This window comes from Phyllobates terribilis, unplaced genomic scaffold, assembly GCF_046119375.1.
Source record: "Phyllobates terribilis strain yellow unplaced genomic scaffold, ASM4611937v1 Scaffold_3__8_contigs__length_932513732, whole genome shotgun sequence".
Taxonomy (NCBI): domain Eukaryota; kingdom Metazoa; phylum Chordata; class Amphibia; order Anura; family Dendrobatidae; genus Phyllobates; species Phyllobates terribilis.
In genome coordinates this window covers 872,445,154-872,468,848 of record NW_027362763.1, presented here as the reverse complement: position 1 = coordinate 872,468,848, position 23,695 = coordinate 872,445,154, and the positions used below count along the sequence as shown (strand labels likewise).

The 23,695-nt window shown below is 42.0% G+C and overlaps 1 protein-coding gene across 1 annotated transcript in view; it reads left to right on the top strand.

The window, feature by feature from the left end:
- RASGRP3 (RAS guanyl releasing protein 3) overlaps positions 1 to 23,695 on the top strand; it is a 161,210-nt gene that overhangs the window by 69,617 nt on the left and 67,898 nt on the right. The window contains exons 3-5 of the mRNA XM_073672631.1: positions 1,425 to 1,530; positions 4,018 to 4,080; positions 5,824 to 5,955. Of these exons, the coding sequence (XP_073528732.1) occupies positions 1,425 to 1,530; positions 4,018 to 4,080; positions 5,824 to 5,955 (301 nt within the window). The remainder of the gene's footprint in view (positions 1 to 1,424; positions 1,531 to 4,017; positions 4,081 to 5,823; positions 5,956 to 23,695) is intronic.

Here is a 23,695-nt window from a genome sequence, read left to right as displayed (position 1 = left end):
TAAAAAAAAAATAAAATGAACACACCTACTGGACCGGCACTAATTTTCCATTTTTTTCCCCCCATTTTGAAGCACCCTGGGCCCATTAATAAGGTTTTAAAAAGTAGCGGACAGTCTCCTTTAACTTACTGCAGCTCTGATGTGAAAATTGCAGTGAGGTATGTTAACATAGCCCTATAAAACAGAGCACCCCTATAATTGTTGTGGTTATAAGAAAAACACGATAATGTCCACGAATCCATTCAGATGGGGTATTTCAGAGCCTCTTTCTCAGGGTCAGTGGGGGTCCCCACTGATCATCTAGTTATCACAAGAGATGTTCGAGTTTCATGAACCTTCAATTTGCCAGGTACTCTAGTTGTCCTGAGCAAAACATGTATAAGGTCTCCTAGAACTGTATCAACCCCCTTTCGGGCTCTTTTAATGCAAACACAACTACATCCATATGGTGTAAAGCCATGACTATGGGTTAACGGATGGGACCTGTCTAGTGCTATTTTCAAATCACATCCCCCCCTATTTAGCCGCATTAAAAATAAAACAATTCAAAAATATATAAAAATACACATATTTGGTATTGCTACGTTCGTAAAAGTACAATCTATCAAAATGTAAACTAGATTAATCCAATCTGTAAACGGCATAACGAGAAAAAAAATGTAAATGGCAGAATTGTTTTTTTTGGCCTAAACAACATTGCAAAAAATACAATAACGGGCAATCAAAACATCGTATCTATGTCAAAATTCTATCAGTAAAAATGTCAGCTCAGGGTGAAAAAAATAAGCACTCACAAAGCCTCATATCCCAAAAATTGAAAACGTTGCTGGTCTTGCAATATGGCGCCACAAGCAAAAAATAATATTTTTTTTACAAATTTCCAATTTGGTTTTACCACTTAAATAAAAACTATACATGTTTGGTATCAGTGTAATTGTACTGACCTGAAGAATCATATTGACAGGTGAGTTTTACTGTATAGTGAACATGCTCTGCCCATCAATGCCCCGTGCTAAGCATAACACAGTGTATGAGTTTTGCTCAGTGTTCCTAAGTTTTGTGTTAAATGGGCATCACATCTCCAGTAATATCTACAAAGTTACGAAGCTTTCCACAGAAGCTGATATTTAACAATAAAGCTGTGAACACAGAATCTACAATTAGTTTTATTTGGGACTTGTGCTTCACACCTAATCCTCTGAAGAGTGCAGTAAGTCACGCATGTGCCAGTCACAGCTCTATTTCAGTAGGTGAGGGAATCTATTTTCCCTTTTTTATGCTGCCCTTTATCTGCTCTAAATAACTCAGTGCAGACAGAATATAATAGAAAATATGGGCAACCAAATCATAATTGATAATATAGAATAGCTGATATTGGTAATAATAAAAATATTAATAAAATAATACATTTCTTTATTTCACAGATGAGAAAGGAGATTTGAATGACAACAACCTACTGCCAAGAAATGTGTTATTAATGCATCGTTGGTATCTGTCTTCTACTGAACTTGCAGGAAAACTTCTCTCTATATATCCTTTCTTAAGCTATAAAACACCTTCTCCAGTGGCACACACAGATTAAGTCATGCCCAAGTGAACACTCCCTGTAACTCTACATGCCACACTTTTAAAGTAATGGCAGTCCATGTACTGCATGAACAAATACTGGGTTCATCAAAATGGGAGCACCTATAATAAAATGCTTCTTCACAAAGCGGTGCCCAGAGAGGGGTAATCCCTGTATTAATGAAAATGATATACACTACAGGACAAAAGTTTGGACACATCTGTTCGTGAAATTATTTTCTTTGTTGTTTTTGAAATGTGCACATTGTGGATTCAGACTGAAGGCAGCAAAACCACAAGGAGAACACTGAAACAAGGAGAAAAGAAACAAACTTGAATATGTTTTAAACCTTAGATTTCTCAGTGTACCTCCATTTTACAATGCTATACTTTGATGATAGCTTTACACTTCCTTGGCATTCCTTCTTGTAACTTCATGAGGTGGTCATCGTCACCTGGAATAGCTTCCAATGAACAGGTATAATTCATCAAGCATTAATTTGTGGAACTACTGAGGACCGCAAACCAAAAGAAGAGACTTGTTTGGGCAAAACAACAAAAGGACTGGCTATGAGATCAATGGAAATCTGTACTGTTGTCTGATGTATAAAAAATTTAGATTTTTGTTACCAACCTCCATTTTTGTGAGATGCAGAAAAGAAGAGCAGATGGTTTTAACATGTGTGGTGCCCACCGTGACACATGGAGGAGGGGGAGGTGTGATGGTGTAGGGGTGCTCTACTGGTGACACTGTTGGGGATTTATTCCAAATTCAAGGCACATTACCCAAAATGGCTACCACAGGATTCTACAATGACGCGCTATCCTATCTGGTTTGCACTTGTTGGGACCATCTTTTGTGTAACAGGACAATGACCAAAAACACACCTCCAGGCAATGTCTGGGCTTTTTTAGCAAAAAATGCATGGAGGGATGGTTTGAACTAGAGAAGACAAAGCAGGCAACAAGTGACTTATACCTCTCAGAACTCACTCAACACTGTTGAAAATTAATTCCAAAATTAATGAAGCTGCTTGAGAGAGTGTCAAGGGTGGGTCAAGCTCTCATAAGAGTAAAAGGATGGTATTTTGAAGAATCCAAGGTTTAGCAAATAATCTGACTTGTTTAACACGTTTTTTCACTCCTTGTTTTCATGTGTGTTCCTTCACGGTTTTGTCACCTTCAGTCTGAATCTATCTACAATGCGCACATTCCAATGAGAACAAGGAAAACGATTGAATGAACAGGTGTGTCCAAACTTTTTACCAGTACTGTATAGTGAAAAATAGTAGTTATTAATAAATTTGAATGTCTTTTTTAAGATTATGCAGATCTATTTGACAGCTGCTTTTTATTGGCAGATCTCTCAAAGAGAACAGACAACTCTTTCGAATGGCTTGGCTTGAAGGGCAGCTATATTGGCTTCATACTAACTCATTTAAAAGAAACAAAAAAGCCTACTTACTAATAGCTGGTCACAATGCTGATATACGGAAGGATGCAGCAGGCCCCCTTGATAAAATATGGATACAGCATAGATGCAAAATACTGATGGACCAACCACTCACACACATAACATTGATGAGGTGGTGGTTGCAATGCTTAGTTCTATAAATGCCCGAACAGAAGGCTTGAATAAGGTGCCAGTCACACAGATGCATGTAGTGCAACATGCCGACTTACAGCCAACTGGTCACGCCCATACTATTAGATCAGGTGAGCTGCCCAACACTATATAAGTACACCCAACAAGGACAAACACCCTATATACTCCACCAACATTACAAGCACTGGTTGCACCCTGCAAAGATGAAAAAGAATACATAAGGTATTAGTTAATATTGTAGCTCAATGTGCATTCTTGCAACCGGCATCAAGAGTCCTCATTGTCTTGTGACTCACTACTATCAAATTAATTGGTCCTCGTGGGGTGCACTTATATAGTGCTTGGCACCCTGTGATGTAGTAGCATGGACACTATCAATAGGCTGTAAGTCGGCATGGTGCATTACACATATATGTGTGACTGGAACCTTATACAATCCATATGGTTGTGTATCTATAATACTGAACATCCACCCCCAACAGAGGATGGGTGTTTGAGGGGTCATTCATCAGTATTTTGCATCTGTGCTGCCCCCGCCTTTTATTATTGGGGTCTGTTTACATCCCACAGTATTTTGGTATTGTAACTGGATATTGGTCAGTAGGACTTTTTTCTGTGATGATTTTTTGGGGGGGACTTGAAGCCCTTTTCAGTGAATAATAACCTATTTCCCCACCTTATAAATAATAAATTACTCCCCTGATCTATAACAAGCACTTTTTCTCCTTGCTTCTTATAATGGTCACAGATAAAGAATTTTCCATGGTCTTATATGCTCGTATTAAAAACATTCAAATTTTCAATCATTGTTAATCATTTTCAATAATATTCTTTAACCTACGCACTTATCGAAATGCCAGTGGTGAAAACTGCAATGACTTGCGTTTGAAGACATGTCATTTTATGAGGTAATATAATTTGCATATAATTATTACTGTTACTGATCCACAATAACTTAATAAGGTTTATAGAAGATGAAAATTACTTTAAAAGGCTTCAGAATATTCCCAACAGTTTAAAAGGGCATTCTCATATCCAAGATCCTATCCCACAATGTAGTAGGTGTACTAGTAATAATAATATTAGCAAATACCTCCAATTAGAAATGTAGTATAGTTCTTTTGATTCACTATGTCAGTTTCCCCATGCAAGACATTGCAATAGCTTAGGTATCCATGGTTATGGCCACTGATATAGTGACAGTTAGTTAGTTGTTAGTGGTCGTAACCTTGACTATCTAAGCTGCTGCAATGCCCTGCACATGGGGTAAGTAACATAGCAAATCAGAAGAACTATACTACATTTCTTGAAAACTGCTCCAAGTCTCTCATATTTGAAGAGTGCCTTCCCCCAAGAGCAATTTTAAGATCTCTCCACAGGTGTTTAATGGGACTTAGATCCGGACACATTGCTAGCCACTTCAAAACTCTCTAGCGCTTGGTTTCCATTCATTTCTGGGTGCTTCTTGAAGTATGTTTGGGGTCATTGTCCTACTAGAATACCCATGACCTAGGAATCAAACCCAGCTATCTGACACTGGGCACTACATTGAGACCCAAAATCCCATGGTAATTTTCAGATTCCATAATGCCTTGCACACAGTCAAGGCATCCAGTGCCAGAGGCAGCAACACAACCCCAAAACATCTTTGAATCTCCACCATATTTGACTGTAGGTACTGTGTTCTTTTCTTTGTAGGACTCATTCCGTTTTCGGAAAACAGTAGAATGATGTGCTTTCACATAAAGATCTATCTTGGTCTCATCTGTTCACAAGATGCTTTCCCGGGAGGATTTTGGCTTACTCATGTACATTTTGGCAAACTGCAGTCTAGCTTTTCTATGTCTCTGTGTCAGCAGTGGGGTCCTTCTGGGTCTCCTGCCATAACGTTTCATTTCATTCAAATGTCGACAAATAGTTTGCGCTGACACTACAGGTACAGTGCCATGGGTTGAATACTTCTTGATTATGTTGCGAACTGTGGACAAAGCAACATCAAGATCTCTGGAGATGGACTTGTAACCTTGAGATTGTTACTATTTTTCAACAATTTTGGTTCTCAAGTCCTCAGACAATTGTCAACAATTTTGTCCAGCAGCCCATTTTTGTCTTTTTTTGTGACAATATGTCCAATTTGCCTTTTTTTCTCTGTTGCTTTGTGTTGTTTCAGTACACACAAAAGAAATAAACATGTGTATAATAACAAAACATATGTAATTGCAATAATTTTCTTGGAGAAATAATTAATTTTCTGCAACAATTTAAAGGGTGCCAACATATATGTATATTATAATAATTAACAACAAACTAAGACTGTTAAAATGGTAAGGAGATGGACACAAAAAGCGTTCTATTCCATTTCCAATTTTGCTCAAATTGATTGCAAAATGAATAAACTTTATAGCTGGAAAATGTCTAAATTATTCAAATTGAAATATAAAAACTTAACAATTGTCAATACCGCCATTGTCTATGTAACAATATTCAACATTGGTTTCTCGAAACTCGCTTATCATTTTTATTATAATCAGGCTGATTTTCACTATAAGGAATGTTGGACCAATGAGCAGCTATTCAATAAAAATATTATCATCAAAGATGTGCCATTTTATGAGGACAAAAAGTCATGATGACCCTTATTTCTGTTCTAGATACTGGATTGTGGAATTTCCTGCGGAGTTTAATTTGGATTTGGGATTGATACAGATGACAGAGGAATTTAGAGAACTGGCAAGCCAGCTAGGTTATGAAGAACACATCAATCTTATAGACATCTCCAGCATGTGAGTTTTTTATGTATTTTATACGCCGAATCCTTTTTAAGAGTTTGATCAAAGTGTGATTTACGTAATTGACCCAATTCTCTCGGATTAGAGAAGCTCGTGTGAACCTAGCCTTAAGGAGTTGAATACTTTCTCTCTTTTTTCATTACAAATTTACAGCAAACATGTATTTAATTAAGTGACTCATATAATTTATTTACCAGAGCAGTGTCAATGCCCTAATTTCTAAAGAGCTGCCTCATCACAGTACAGCTCCTTGGTTTGGAACATGGCTGCTTATGGAGGAGTTTGTGAATAGATTTGTCCATCAGAGACTTCCAACAATATTGTGTACACCAGTAGAAACTAGTGCATGTACAGTGATGGTGCACAGTGAAATTCAATAGGGAGAGATCCTGGACAGGAGTGGTCACATGCCCCTCTGTGTACAAGGCCATTGCTGCTCGAACTGGAGTGCTGTAACATGAGGGACGTCGCAGCAGTTTTAGTTGCACAAAGGGGAACAGCTCCACATTAATACCTATGTATTTGGAAAGGGAACTCACCTGTCACTGTCACAGATGTGCTGCAGTGCGAGCTGTCAATCAAAGTCAATCACAGTGTCCACAGTGACCCATGCTGTGAGCGGCGACTTTAACCGGTCATTATAAGCACCATGACTGTAAACCGACGATTCCCAGGAAGAAATAAGTTCATTTTCTTTCTGTAGCCACAGTTTCATTATGGTGGCCGGGCAACATTGTAACACTATGTATCTGCATATTAACCCTATATTTGCAGGTAAATAGCGGTTTCTGACATAACAGGTTACCTTTAATTATGAACCCTGGTGACACAATTAAAGTGAACCTGACATCTGATATATACTGCTTGAAACACAGGCAGCATGTATGAGACACTGGCTGCATGATTTCAGCCAGATATGTTTGACTCTGAGGTTTTTTCTTAGGCCACGGCCCCCCTATCAGTATTTGGTCAGTATTTTTTCTCAGGAGTGGAAGCCAAAATCAGGTGAGGAACAATCAGAGAAAAGGAATAATAGAAACAAGTCACCAATTCTACATTTATCACCCACTCCTGGTTTTGGCTCCCACTCCTGAGAAAAAATACTGACCGAATACTGACCAAATACTGATAGTGGGGCTGTGGCCTTAGAGGAAAACATGCTTTAAAAGCTGTCAGGACCAAACCGCACAGGAGACCAGTCAGATAGGCGGGTCCCTGTGGATTATTCCTGCCTGCACCTTTTCAATGAGGGTCCTAATCCTGCCTGCGTGTATGGGGAGAGACCTGTCACTCCAGGGCAGGGAGAAGCCGCTGAGGATCCGCCTGTCTGACTAGTTTCCCATGTGGCTTGGTTCTTGATGGCTTTTAAAGTATGGTTTCTTGGAAACGCAGCAGCATTTCAGTGTCGAATCCAGTGTTTACTAACTACTGGCAATAGACTACTTTTCTGTGGCTCTCCTTACTTTTTCTGGTGAGGAAGACAGATTGCACATGTGTCATCTATAGGAAACAATATGCAAAATGTCACCTGGATGCAGTATCTTAACAGTGGGATCACACAGGATACTTCTGCTGTGTAACAGTAAGCAGTTAGATGGGAAAAACCGCCATAGTTATCCAATTTAATAGCAGTAAACAATATGACTGCATGGAAAAAAAACAAGGGTCAAGATGGCAAGTAGAAGACCATGAAGCATAACAAGGTGGTATTGTTACATTTCTCAGTGGAAATAATGGACATAGGGCAGTTGTATGTAGTGTATGTAGTGGCTGGATCAATAGACATTGTTTGCAAATCATAAGTTTGCATGGATGTATCCTTATGAAAAATAAAAATAATGAATCAACTAGAAGAATTTAAGGATTGGTTCATTTTGGCAAGAAAAGCACATCAAGAGAGGAACGTTATTTGGCTAGAAGAGTCCAATTGTTTGATGTTTGGCAGTGATGGTGTAAGATGATAATATCTTAATAAAGTGTCGGAGTTAAAACTTTTACCTTACGCCACCTACAGTGAGAGAAAAAGAAATTGTGCAATAGTCTACTTCATTAGATATCAGCACCTCTGAAGCTCAAAAAAACGAATGTAGATACAGCTATGCTAAAAAAAAATCCCAGAGAAAACTGTGCTACATTATGTCTGCATACAAATAAGTAGGGGTAGAGTAATCAAATGAATAATGATCTTAAGCAATAAACTTGGTGACAGACAAAAAGTCAAAACAAGTCCTTGATCAGCGAGTCAGTCCTGAATTCAGCTAAATGTCGTTTTAGGCTATGTGCCCACGATGCAGAAATGCTCCGGATTTCTTCCTGAGCTTTTCTGCATCTTCCTGGCAGAATGCATGCGGATTGTACATGCCTTTTTCCTAAGGCTGTGTGCCCACTATGCGTTTTTTAAGCATTTCCGCAGCGGCAATTCTGCTCGAGAAACACTTATAAAACGCTTGGTAGAAGGTCTGCCATGCTCCCCAATGATAATCCGCATGTGCTGTGCACATGCTACGGAAATTTCCGCTGCAGATTATCATTGCAGAAAAATCCGCAGCACTACCAATTATTTTGGGGAAGCGCGGTGTTTTCGCCGCCATTGACTTGCATTGGAACGCATGGAAGCCGCATCACTGGATCTGTACATGCGGATAACATTTGTTTCAATGTGCGGATGGTACCCAGGTTTGAAGAAGAGGAGACTCTCCTCCGGACCTGGGTACCATAGTACCTGAAAAAAAAGAATAAAATAAAAAATATACATTATACTTACCTTCCGATGGCCCCCGGTGTCTTTATCCGATGCGTCCTGGCTTGCCGGCAGCTCGCGATGGTCTGAAAAGGACCTGCCATGACGTCATTTAGTCATGTGATGGGTCATGCGACCGCTGACGTTGGCAGGTCCTTTAGTGTACCGCGAGCTGCTGGCAAGCCAGGACACATCGGATAAAGACACCGGGGGCCATCGGAAGGTAAGTATAATGTATATTTTTTATTTTATTCTTTTTTTTCAGGTACTATGGTACCCGGGTCCGGAGGAGAGTCTCCTCTTCGTCAAACCTGGGTACCATCCGCACATTGAAACAAATGTTATCCGCATGTACAGATCCAGTGATGCGGCTTCCATGCGTTCCAATGCATGGCCATCAGAAGGTAAGTATATATTTATTTTTGATTTTTTACCATTCTTTAAGGTCACAGTATATAAATCCATGCCGTTTGCATAGATTTATATAGTGTGACCAAGTTGTCAAGCCCTTTCCAAGTGATGCTAAAATCGCTTGGAAAGCGCTTGACAACCCGCATGCGGAAATGCAAGTGAAGAACGCTTCACTTCGGCTTGTCCCTGGCAGGAAAAACGCATGTACAATCCGCATGTACAATCCGCATGTACAATCCGCATGTACAATCCGCATGCATTTTTTCTGCCAGGGTGATGCAGAAACGCTAAGGAAAAAATCCGGAGCATTTCTGCATCGTGGGCACATAGCCTTAGACAAACTGATCCTTTTTATAAAGCATTGAACCACAAGAAGAATTTGTTTGATGATCTGCTTTGGGGGTACTGGCTTTCAGTAGGGAAACCCGTTATGTATGGAGTCTTGTTGGCAATGTGCCATAGAAAAAAAGAATGCAAATTAGCTGTCTCCTAGAGCTAAAAAAAAACTATCTTGCTATTGCCAAGTAATGCAGGTTCTGTAGCTACCCTATGAGTTCATGGTGCATCTTTCCATCTTAGCCAGTGTTAAACCATAAATGAGCAGCAACATTTCTCTAAAACCCATAAAAAAGTCTAACAATTTTGCAATACTCTAAGAGCAAACACATTACTAAATCTACTCCAAATGATATTATTGGTGTTGAAGAAATGAAACAAGAGAGGAGAAAATGGCAGACACTAATGTAAAGTATAAATATATCCTTTATTAAATAATCTAGTTAATTAAAAATACCTAAAAAGAAGAACAAGGAGAGAACTGACATAATATTGAAAGAATGGCTGCAATAAGGCCCCAGATGAAGCCTAAGCAAAACACGCGTCGGGTGCATTGTCCCTTGGATGAGTAGCCATATTTCTCTAAAATGGATTTACTTTGAGATAATAATTTTACGACTGTGTCACTTGTCTTTTTTCAGCAGTTGAGACATTTAATATGCTTATAGGCTCATTTCCATATGTATTCTATTTTTCTTTCTGTATATACACAAGTGGCCATGTACTTAATATTAACATTATCAGCAGACATATTTGTGCCACATGTGTATATAGCTCTGTCACTATCTTTATGCATTGTAATATGACTGTTTATACGTACATAATGAGTACATATTTTGTTTCGGATATAAGCCAATTCAGCTACTGAGACATACTGTATTCAACATAACTATTATTCTTATGTTTTCCACAATCTATATAATTTATTGCAGCCACTTTGTCAATATCATGTCAGCTCTGTCCTTGTTCTTCTTTTTAAGTGTTTTTAATTAACTATATTATTTAATAAAGGATATATTTATTACATTAGTGTCTGTCATTTTCTCCTCTCTTGTTTCGTAATTTTGATGTATGTTTTAAAATATAATACCTGGCTAATGAATTTCCTTGTGGTATTACTTTATTGGTATGAAGAAAGTAGCAAATTAATGTGTATCTCTGCTTAAAATGTCTCTTAACCAAAGCAGCAGCCCTCTCTTATCTGTGGATTTCACTTTTACACTGTGTTTGCCATGACTTGCCTCGGTGAGTCTGTTGTGGGATCGAGCACATAATACACACTTCCTGCAAGCATTGTTTTATATTTAGAAACTCGTCGGAAACTGGTGATCTGACTTCTAAAGCCAGATGTCTTGTGTACAATCCTTGCTACATGTGCCCTCGTGTTGTTTGTGTTTTCAACTGTTGTTTTATTCTATGCCCTGTTTATTACTACAAGCGCTTCTCACTAAATTAGAATATCAACAAAAAGTTCATTTATTTCAGTTCTTCAATACAAAAAGTGAAACCCATATATTATATAGCATCATTACACACAGAGTGATCTATTTCAAGTGTTTATTTCTGTTAATGTTGATGATTATGGCTTACAGCCAATGAAAACACAAAAGTCATTATCTCAGTAAATTAGAATAATTAACAAGGACAGGACTTGGCACCTGTCCACACTGCCAAAAGTACCAATACCTGGTTAAAAACAACAGTATCACTGTGCTAGTTTGGCCAGCAAACTTGCCTGACCTAGAGAATCTATGGGGTATTGTCAAGAGGAAGATGAGAGACACCAGACCCAACAATGCAGACGAGCTGAAGGCTGCTATCAAAGCAACCTGGGCTTCCATAATAATAATAATAATAAATAATAAGTTTTATTTTTTCCATAACGCCTCAGCAGTGCCACAGGCTGATCACCTCCATGTCACGCCGCATTGATGCAGTAATTGATGCAAAAGGAGCCCCGACAAGTATTGAGTACATTTACTGAACATACATTTCAGTAGGCCAACATTTCGGATTTTAAAAACATTTTTTAAGCTGGTATTATAAAGTATTCTAATTTACTGAGATAATGACTTTTGTGTTTTCATTGGCTGTAAGCCATAATCATCAACATTAACAGAAATAAACACTTGAAATAGATCACACTGTTTGTAACGACTCTATATAATATATGAGTTTCACTTTTTGTATTGAAGAACTGAAATAAATTAACTTTTTGATGATATTCTAATTTAGTGAGAAGCACTTGTATATATAATGTAATATCATTGTTAAATCTGTACAGATGACTGCTTTGCAGATCATGCCATGAAAACACCGCCATAGCAATCCAATCTAATAAAAGTAAGTTGGACAAATTGGCACTCAGCAGCTACTCACAGCAATGATAATGTTCTAGTGATAAAACCTTCATTATAAGTAAACAACAGCACCCAGCCTAAAAAGGCCTCCTGTGATAAGCAGCTCACTTTCAATAGACTATGAACACTGTGGTGTGGTCGGGGTTAGCTTTCTCAGCTCTGCTGCATTCAACATCTAAGAATTCTGATTTTGTCAGAACTGTTGCACCCAGTAAACTAGGTGATACATCATTGGAATCAGGATCTCTTTTCCTACATTACCCTGCTCTCAGATGAAGTAACAAAAAGCTGGTGACAGATTCCCTTTAAAAGAAAGTAAAAAACATTGTTTTGACATTGCACAAGTCGTTTTGACATTGCAATTATAGATGAGCAGATCTTTTGAAATTTGAATTTGTTGACTTTGCCGAATTTCCCTCCAAAATTGATTCATGGTGAATAAATTGACACGAATTGCATGAATAAAAAGCCCCTAATTGCCTGGAAAATATATGTTGAACACTGAGTTCACCTTGGACTGCGGTCACTGCCACATACCCTTACCCGTCCCTGAAATGAAGCATCATCACTGACACTCAGAGGCTGGGCTAGTCCCTGCTCTGTAACTTTGCGTAGTGCACAATGACAGCACGCTCTGTGTTGCCGGCTCAGATCAGTAGTATCAAATTTGCGCCAGATTGCATTTTTAGTGCATGGTGTCAGAATACCCAGCGTGCAGAGACCAGCACTGCCCATGCAAGTGATGTCACTTGTGGGGGCGACGCAGGTCTCTGCACGCTGGGTAGTCTTAAAACACACACTAACAGTGCGCTCTTGTGCCGGCTGCTCCCTCAATGAAATGACGGTTCATCAGTGACTTTTGTTTCAGGGGCTGAGGTAGTCCCTGTGTGATGTGTACTGTGCAATGGGCACAATGACAAGGCGCTCTCTTGCCGACTCAGATCACCAGTAATGAACTGACAATAGAGCGCACTGTTAGCGCTCATTGTCAGATTACCCAGCGTGCAGAGACCAGCGTCGCTCTGTTGCCACTGAGACTTCTGTATATAAATCACATAAAGTACACTGAAACTATTGTATGTACAGTGGTGGCCAAAAGTATTGGCACCCCTGCAATTCTGTCAGATAATACTCAGTTTCTTCCTGAAAATGATTGCAATCACAAATTCTTTGGTATTATTATCTTCATTTAATTTGTCTTCAATGAAAAAACACAAAAAGAATTGACCTAAAGCCAAATTGGATATAATTCCACACCAAACCTAAAAAAGGGGGTGGACAGAAGTATTGGCACTGTTTGAAAAATCATGTGATGCTTCTCTAATTCGTGTAATTAACAGCACCTGTAACTTACCTGTGGCACCTAACAGGTGTTGGCAATAACTAAATCACACTTGCAGCCAGTTAACATGGATTAAAGTTGACTCAACACCTGTCCTGTGTCCTTGTCTGTACCACATTGAGCATGGAGAAAAGAAAGAAGACCAAAGAACTGTCTGAGGACTTGAGAAACCAAATTGTGAGGAAGCATGAGCAATCTCAAGGCTACAAGTCCATCTCCAAAGACCTGAATGTTCCTGTGTCTACCGTGCGCAGTGTCATCAAGAAGTTTAAAGCCCATGGCACTGTGGCTAACCTCCCTAGATGTGGACAGAAAAGAAAAATTGACGAGAGATTTCAACGCAAGATTGTGCGGATGGTGGATAAAGACCCTCGACTAACATCCAAACAAGTTCAAGCTGCCCTGCAGTCCGAGGGTACAACAGTGTCAACCCGTACTATCCGTCGGCGTCTGAATGAAAAGGGACTGTATGGTAGGATACCCAGGAAGACCCCACTTCTTACCCCGAGACATAAAAAAGCCAGGCTGGAGTTTTCCAAAACTTACCTGAGAAAGTCTAAAACGTTTTGGAAGAATGTTCTCTGGTCAGATGAGACAAAAGTAGAGCTTTTTGGGAAAAAGCATCAACATAGAGTGTACAGGAAAAAAAAGAGGCATTCAAAGAAAAGAACACGGTCCCTACAGTGAAACATGGCGGAGGTTCCCTGATGTTTTGGGGTTGCTTTGCTGCCTCTGGCAATGGACTGCTTGACCGTGTGCATGGCATTATGAAGTCTGAAGACTACCAACAAATTTTGCAGCATAATGTAGGGCTCAGTGTGAGAAAGCTGGGTCTCCCTCAGAGGTTATGGGTCTTCCAGCAGGACAATGACCTAAAACACACTTCCAAAAGCACTATAAAATGGTTTGAGAGAAAGCACTGGAGACTTCTAAGGTGGCCAGCAATGAGTCCAGACCTGAATCCCATAGAACACCTGTGGAGAGATCTCAAAATGGCAGTTTGGAGAAGGCACCCTTCAAATATCAGGGACCTGGAGCAGTTTGCCAAAGAAGAATGGTCTACAATTCCAGCAGAGCATTGTAAGAAACTCATTGATGGTTACCGGAAGCGGTTGTTCGCAGTTATTTTGGCTAAAGGTTGTGCAACCAAGTATTAGGCTGAGGGTGCCAATACTTTTGTCTGGCCCATTTTTGGAGTTTTGTGTGAAATGATCAATGATTTGATTTTTGCTTCATTCTCTTTTGTGTTTTTTCCTTGCAAGCAAATTAAATGAAGATAATAATACCAAAGAATTTGTGATTGCAATCATTTTCAGGAAGAAACTGAGTATTATCTGACAGAATTGCAGGGGTGCCAATACTTTTGGCCACCACTGTATATCACAGAGAATACACTGAGACTGCTGTATATTCATCACATAGGATGCACTGAGACTGGTATATATCACATAGGAGACTGATGTATACAAGACATAGAATACACTGAGACTTCTACTAATATATCAAACAGGATACAATAAGACTGCTGTATATGCATCACATAGGATACACTGAGACTGCTGTATATGTTACATAGGTACACTGAGACTCTGCTGTATGCATCACCTAGGATATATTAAGACTGCTTTGCATAAATCAAAAAGGATACATTGAAACTGCTGAATGTACAGTACATTATATAGGATACAGTGAGAATGCTGTAAACAGCACATAATATACACTGAGAGTGCTTGATACACCTTATAGCATACACTGAGATCCTCCTATATACATCACATGGCATACACTGAGACTGCTGTATATAAATTACATAGGATATACTGGGACTGCTGTATATACATCACATAGGATTCACTGAGACTTTGCTGTATTCTGAAGGATACACTGTGACTGCTTTAAACATTACATAAGCACACTGAAACTGCTGTATGCATCACATACGATACATTAAACCTGGTTCATATACCTCACATAGGATACACCAAGACTGCTGTATATTCATTATATAGCATATACTGAGACTGCATTATACAACACATAAGATACATTGTGACTGCTTTGTACATCACATAGGATACAATGAGACTGATGTGTACATCATATAGTATACACTGAGTCTTTTTTATATATATATCACATAGTATACACTTAAACGGCAGTATATACATCGCAGAGGATACACAGAGACTCCTATATACATTACATAGGATAACCTGAGACTGATGTAGACATCACATACTGTAGTATACATTGATACTGTTATAGATATATCACACAGGACACACTGAGACTGTTATACATCACATAAGATACACTGAGACGGCTGTATATACATCACATAGGTTACATTAAAACTGCTTTATATACATCACATACGATACACCAAGACTGCTGTTTACATCACATAGGATGCACTGGGAATGCTGTATACATCATATAGGATTCTCTGATACTGCTAAATATATAGCACAGAGGATGTATTGAGACTAGTGATGAGCGAGCATGCTCGCTACTGCTCGGTGCTCGCCCGAGCATCTCACTGCTTGAGATGCTCGGCGCTCGCCGAGTATTTCCGGGGTTGCTCGGCGGGAGCTCAGGTCTCCTCCCTGCATGTTTGCGCTCTTTACAGAGCCAATGGACATGCAGGGATTGCCTGCCACTCACTGTAATGCTGTAGTCATGTTGGTTGTGGCATTACAGTGATTGGCTGGCCGCATAGCATCATCGGGTCTATATCAGACCTGGCGCCGCCATGCTCGTCACAGTCACTCCGGAGTCTGATAGTGTAGGGAGAGGTGCTGCTGCATCAGGGAGAGATTTGCTTGTGTATTTGGTAGTGTAGGGAGAAAAACAGTACATTACACATATCCATCTTAACAAACAGTCCTTTTGAGGACTAACTAATCCATCTGCAGAGATATCAGGTAGGCAGTGTATATAGTCAGGCAGGGTATATAGCAGACTGCAGTGCATATAGCACAAGAGGCTCCATTCCAATTCTGCCTTCTGCTGCTGTTAGATATTTCTATACAAAGGCCCAGGTCTCAGGGGCCAGGAATGTTTTTCTTTGGATCTTAATCCTCATTATTTGCTTAAAAAGCAATCCAGAGAACACCGTTTTTCTGCGCCATTTGCTTGTTGGCACTGCAGAATACAGCCAGGTCCTTATCATATTACAGAGCTAGATATCCAGCTATTTAAAAGTGTGTTTTCTCCGTCAAACGGATCACATATACGTTGTCAGAAAATACTGCCATTTCTGGCCTCCATTAAAAATTTCCTTCAGTGTGTCAGTGGAGCAATTCACAGCAGTTTGCTGTTCAAACTACTTACCTACAGGCTAGGTATTTGAAACTCTGTTTTCTCCGCCACACGGATCACATATAAGTTTGCTACAAACTCAGTCATTTGTAGTGAGCGTGGAAGATACTGTCCTCCATTTAAAATGGGCAAGGCACGTGGCCAGGGATGGGGAACTGGACGTGATGGTAGTGGTGCATGCAGAGGCCGAGGACAAGGCCATGGGCAAGATGAAATTGTGCCACAACAAACACCCACATCTTCCCGTCTGACCTTCCTGTCCCAATTTCTAGGGGTCCGCAGCACACCACTATTGAACCCAGAGCAGTGTCAAAAGGTTGTTGGTTGGATAGCGGATAATGCTTCCAGTCACTTAGCCACCACCACCACCACCACCCTGTCTTCCACACGGTCAAGTCTCAGTAGCCATGTGTCTGGACAGCATATTCCTCACCCTGATCCTCCTTCCTCCAACCATGCCGAGTACCCAGAGACAACTGATCCCACACTTGGACACTCTGAAGAGCTGTTCACTTTTCCATTTATAGATTCGGGCCTCTCGCCCGGTCCACTTGAAGTGGGGCAAGAGGAGATTGCGTGTAGCGATGCCCAAATATTTGAGCAGCCACGGTCACACGAAGGCAACGGTGGGAAAGTGTCACAAGAGGTGGACGATGATGATACACGATTGCCAGAAAGTCAGGAGGAGGACCAGGGTGCTGAAATGGAAGACAAGGAGGTGGATGATATAGTAACTGACCCAACCTGGCAGGAGGACATGCAGAGCGAAGACAGCAGCACACAGGGGGAGGGAGGCAGAGCATCCAACAGGCGGGAAGAAGCAGTGTGGTGGCCGCAGACAGAGGGCAGGCAACCGCTCCCCGTAACACCAACATGAGGGAAGTTGCCAGTACAACTGTTAGGTCTTCCCGAGTCTGGTTGTTTTTTAAAGACTCTGCCGATAACCCCAAAAAGGCCATTTGCACCACCTGCCAGGCCAGTATCAGCAGGAGTGGCAAAACGACCAGCCTGACCACCACCAGCATGATCAGGCACATGGCAGCAAAGCACCCGACTTTGTGGGCCGAACCCCAGGGTCCAGGAACAGTGTCTGCAGGTGGCACCATTGCTTCTTCCGCTGTTGTGCATGCAAGCCAATCCCCTGTCCATGGTGCATGCGAAGATGCCTCCTGCCCTGCACCTGTCATTGCACACTCTCAAGTAGCAGCATCAGGAAGCACGTCCATGTCCTTGTCCCAGTGCAGCGTTCAATTGTCCATACCCCAGTCCTTGGAACGCAAGTGCAAATATGCAGCCAACGCCCCACAGGCCACACTACTAAATTCTCACATTTCACGACTGCTAGCACTCGAAATGTTGCCTTTTAGGCTCGTGGAGACGGAAGCATTCCGCAACCTGATGGCGGCGGCTGTCCCTCGGTACTCGGTCCCCAGCCGCCACTATTTTTCCCGGTTTGCCGTCCCCGCATTACACAAGCACGTGTCCCAAAACATTAGCCGTGCCCTCAACAACGCAGTTACCGGGAAAGTCCACCTAACCACGGACACGCGGACAAGTGCTTGTGGGCAGGGACGGTACATCTCGCTGACGGCACACTTGGTTAACATAGTGGAAGCCGGGACCCAGTCGGACCTTGGGACGTATCACGTCCTCCCGACGCCAAGGATTGCGGGCCCTAGGTCAATCAGGGTTGCCCCCACAGTCTACAGCTCCTGCACCTCATCCTCCTCAGCCTCCTCCTCTTCAGCCTCCATCTCTGAAATGACCACATCAGTCACAAGCTGGAAGCACCACAGCACTGCCTCGGCCAAGCGGCAACAGGCTTAGGTGACAAACCGCACAATGCTGAAGAGTTGTGGACAGCTCTGAAAGAGCAGGCAGATCTGTGTCTCACACCGCTGAACCTATAGCCAGGCATGGTCGTGTGTGACAATGGCCGGAACCTGGTGGTGGCTCTGAGGCGAGCTCACACACGTACTATGCCTGGCCCATGTGCTTAACCTCATGGTTCAGCGGTTTCTCAAATCCTATTCGGAGCTGCCGGATCTGCTTGTTAAAGTACGCCGCCTGTGTGCCCATTTTAGAAAGTCAGCTACAGCTTCCGCCGCCCTTGCCGTGTTTCAGCATCGTCTGCAGCTTCCGGCTCACAGACTGGTGTGTGATGTCCCCATGTGTTGGAACTCTACACTGCAGATGTTGGGAAGGATTTGTGAGCAGAAGAGGGCAGTTGTTGAGTACCAGCATCAACAAGGCCATCGGTATTCAGTTCAGACTCCACACATAAGACCTCAGGAGTGGACATGGATGTCAGACATATGTACTATCCTCCAAAACTTTGAGGACTCCACCAAGATGGTGACTGGCGATGACGCCATAATTAGCGTCACCATCCCGCTTCTCTGTCTTCTGAAATGTTCTCTGCTCACAATCAAAGAGGATGCATTGAAGGTGGAGCACGATGAGATGGAGCAAGGAACCATACAGGGTGATTACACACAGCCAAGCCTCATCTCATCCCAATGTGGATTGGGTCACAATAAGGAAGAGGAGGAGGAGGAGGAAGAAGGACAGTAGCTAATTTCATGCACTATAGACGGTACTATCTGCACAGCTGTCATACCGTCTGTTCAGCGTGGATGGCCAGAGGACAGAGAGGGGGAGGAGGAGGAGGAGGAAAGCATGGTCAGTCATCCTCTTGGTGAGGACACGGAAGTCTTGCCTGTTAGTAGTCTGGCACGCATGGCTGAGTTTATGTTACACTGCCTTTCCCATGACCCTCGAGTTCTCAAAATTTTGGGTGACGGTCATTACTGGTTGGTGACACTTCTAGACCCACGCTACAAGGAGAACTTTATATCTCTTATTCCTGAGGCGGACAGATCTACAAAAATGGGGCAGTACCAGAAGGCCCTTGTTGAGTAACTATTACAAAAATTCCCATCTGAAAACGCTGGCGGCAGAGGGCACACTTCGTTTAACAACCAAGGAGTACAGGCGAGAGAGACACAACTTCAATCCAGCAGAGGCAGGGGAACACTGGCAAAGTTCTGGGAGAGTTTTCTCAGACCCTCCCATCGCACAGGCCCTGAGGTGCGGGGTACTCTCACAATGAGTGCAAAGTTTGGGAAGATGCTGAGGGAGTACCTTGCCGACCGTACCAACGTCCTCCGTGATTCCGCTGTGCCTTATAATTATTGGGTATCCAAGCTGGATACATGGAATGAACTGGCTCTCTATGCCTTGGAGGTCCTGGCCTGCCCTGCCGCCAGCGTTTTATCAGCGTTTTAGTGCTGCTGGTGGAATTATAACTGATAAGCGCATCCACCTGTCAACTGAAAATGCTGACTTGCTGACTCTTATAAAAATGAACAAGGGCTGGTTTGGACCAGACTTCTCAACACCACCCAATGATAACAGCGTAAACTCAAATCCAGTGTCTTTTCTTGGGAGGTGTATTCCCATGCACCTTTTCACACCCACACATGGGTATACGCTTCCTGATTTTGTCTGTTTGCTCTTGTCCTCCTCCTTCTCCTCATCCTCCACCACCATATCACCAGGGTGACCATGGTCCGTGATGCAACACCCACATAATTTTTTTAAAGGGTGTTTATGATGCCCGTAAAAAAATTTTTTTATACAGTATGTTCATGTATACCCCCCAGGGGTAAATGTTTGTCAGCCCATACACTTAGTGCGTGGGCATTACAAGCATAGGAGGCCCGCTCCTTTCTAATGGGAACAATTTTTTATGAGGCCCTCCTCCACATCTCTTCCAAGGGGCATTGAAGTGCCTCCAAATTTTTGGCAGCCCTTGCATTCACTGCATAGGCTCACACTATTGGACACTATGTTGGACTCACTGCATACCCTATGACTGTATAGCAGACCCTCTCCTTTCTAATGGGAACATGTCGTACTTGTTACTGTGGCCCTGCTCTGTGTGTCTTTAAATTCTTAGTGGGGTTTTTCCTAAAATTGGTCAGCCTTTGGACTCACTGCATTCCCTTTAAATGTAGAGCAGACTCTCTCCTTTCTAAAGGGAATTTGTCTTTACTGTGGCCCTGATCTGTGTGTCTTTAAATTCTTAGTGGGGTTTTTCCTAAAATTGGTCAGCTGTTGGACTCACTGCATACAATATAACTGTATAGCAGACCCTCTCCTTTCTAATGGGAACATGTCGCACTTGTTACTGTGGCCCTGCTCTGTGTGTCTTTAAATTCTTAGTGGGTTTTTCCTAAAATTGGTCAGCCGTTGGACTCACTGCATGTCCTATAACTGTATAGCAGACTCTTTCCTTTCTAATGGGAATTTGTCGTACCTTGTTACTGTGGCCCTGCTGTATGTGTATTTAAATTCTTAGTGGGGGTTTTCCTTAAATTGGTCAGCCGTTGGACTCACTGCATACCCTATAACTGTGTAGCAGACTCTCTCCTTTCTTATGAGAATTTGTCGTTACTGTGGCCCTGCTCTATGTGTCTTTAAATTCTTAGTGGGGTTTTTCCTAAAATTGTTCAGCCGTTGGACTCACTGCATACCCTATAACTGTATAGCAGACTCTCTCCTTTCTTATGGGAATTTGTCTTTACTGTGGCCCTGCTCTATGTGTCTTTAAATTCTTAGTGGGGTTTTTCCTAAAATTAGTCAGCCTTTGGACTCACTGCATACCCTATAACTGTATAGCAGACTCTCTCCTTTCTTATGGGAATTTATCATTACTGTGGCCCTGCTCTATGTGTCTTTAAATTCTTAGTTGGGTTTTTCTTAAAATTGGTCAGCCGTTGGACTCACTGCATACCCTATAACTGTATTCCAGACTCTCTCCTTTCTAATGGGAATTTGTCGTTACTGTGGCCCTGCTCTATGTGTCTTTAAATTCTTAGTGGTATTTTTCCCAAATTTTGGCAGACTTTGCAGTCACAGCATGGTCATTACCACTATAGGAGAACCGCTCCTTTATAATGGGAACATTTTTTTTACTGAGACCCTCCTCTATGTCTCTTCAAAGCGGTATTGGGTTGCGTCCAAATTTTTGGCAGCCCTTGCAGTCACTGGATATGCAATAACAGTATAGGAGACCCACTTGTTAATAATAGGAACAACAAAGCATAGCCGGCTGATGGCTCTCTAACAATAGCGAGGGCTGACTGCTGACCTTTTAAGAATAGTAAGGGCCGTCTGATGTCCCTATAAAAATAGGCTTTATGACTTTCAGAGTTCCTCCATCATAAATAAAACAGGATGTGTCTGATGATGTGTCACACACCACATTGACAGATAAGGTTGTAAAATGTTAAAATGACATTTCCCGGTGAATGCATTTGTCTTAAAAAATAATGTAAAAAAGACAAAACAATAGGATCTTTCTTTAGTATAAAAAAAGCGTCACCAATTTAACCTCAATGTAATCACATTGTTCAGCTCCTGCACCTCCTCCTCCATCTCTGAAATAACCACATCAGTCACAAGCTGACAGCACTGCAGCACTGCCTTTGCTAAGCGACAACAGGCTGTGCTGAAGATAACATGCTTAATTAACAAACTGCCCAGCGCTGCAGAGTTGTTGAAAGCTGTAACACTGCAGCCTGATCTGTGGCTCTCACCACTGAACATACAGCCAGGCATGGTTGTGTGTGACAATGGGCGAAACCTGGTGACGGAGAAATGACAGCCACTATGCCAGTCCTTTTACCGAGCTAAATACAACTCTCAGCAAAAAAAGCTGTGGACTGGCTCCGTACCGTCCCTGGCCACATTCACCTGTCCACGTGTTTGTGGTTAGGCGATCCTTCCCAGTAAGTGCACTGGGGAGGGCACGGGTAATGTTGTGGGACCCGTGCTTGTGGAAGGCGGAGATGACACCGGGAGAAACAGTGGCGGCTGGGGACCGAGTATGAACACTCGGCCGCCGCTGGCATGAGGTTATGAAAAGCTTCTGCCTCCATGACCCTAAAAGGCCACATTTCAAATGCAAGCAGCTTTCAAAAATTTGGCAGTATAGTATTGCAGCCTGAGGGTGGGTGGGTGGCTGGCTGCATACTTGCGCTTGCATTCCAAGGAATGGGGTAGGGACAACTGAACGCTGCACTGGGACAAGAACGTGGACGGTGATTGTTGCAAGTCTGCAACGACAGTTGCAAGGCGGGAGGCATCTTCGCATGCGCCAAGGATCACCTATGATGAGCACACTTTTATGCAGTGACCTGGGATTCAGAGATGCTTCCAGGGGTCTTCCTTATGCTGTTCCCATGTCTTTTCAGCACTGTATGCATGTGTCTGATGATGTGTCACACACCACATGGCCAGATAAGGTTGGAAAATGTTAAAATGACATTTCCCAGTGAATGCATTTGTCTTGGTTGAAAGCAATGCAAAAGTGCAAAAATGCATCAAAAACGCTATGTGTGAACATAGCCCAAGGTGTGGAGAAGTATTTTTGGTTTTGGTTATTTATTTTGCCTTATATACAAGTCATTACCCTGGAAAGGATATTCCTTAATATATTTCCCAGGAAAATACATTTTGGTTTTGTTTTTGTATGTTTTATTGTGAGTCCGTAGAAGTGGCGTAATACTCTGACAACGTTGTTAACAGCAGTGACCTGGGAGTCAGAAATGCTTCCAGGGGTCTTCCCCATGCTGTTCATATGTCATTTGAGCACTGTTCCCATCAATTTGGGCAATTTTTAGGCCCTCTGCAGACCGCCGGGGGGAGCCGCCTGAAAAATGCTCGAGTTTCCCATAGACTTACATTGGGCTCATTGCTCGGGTCGAGCACCCGAGAATTCCAATTTGCTCGACTCGAGCAACGAGCACCCGAGCATTTTAGTGCTTGCTCATCACTAATTGAGACTTCTATATAGATCAAACATTATACTGATATAGTAGTAGAGCACAGAACTCCTGACAGCAGGTGCACAAGTAGGAGCCCAATCCGTAGTATAATGTCTTTGAAGAACTTGGCACTCAATTGATGTAGAAAAAAAAAATTATTGCAATCCACAGTGAACATATATGACGCTTTGGTCTCAGTTTAGACCTTCTTCAGATATATACGGATTGCCATAGAAGAATATAGGACTCAATGCTGAAACTATACAGGAGGATACAGTGCATCTGGAAAGTGGGAATACCCCTAAAGTTATTACACCTATAGAAGTCAGCATGTCACATAAGCTCCACCTCACTAACTCACCAAGAATTTGGAGATGGGGGAAAAATTACA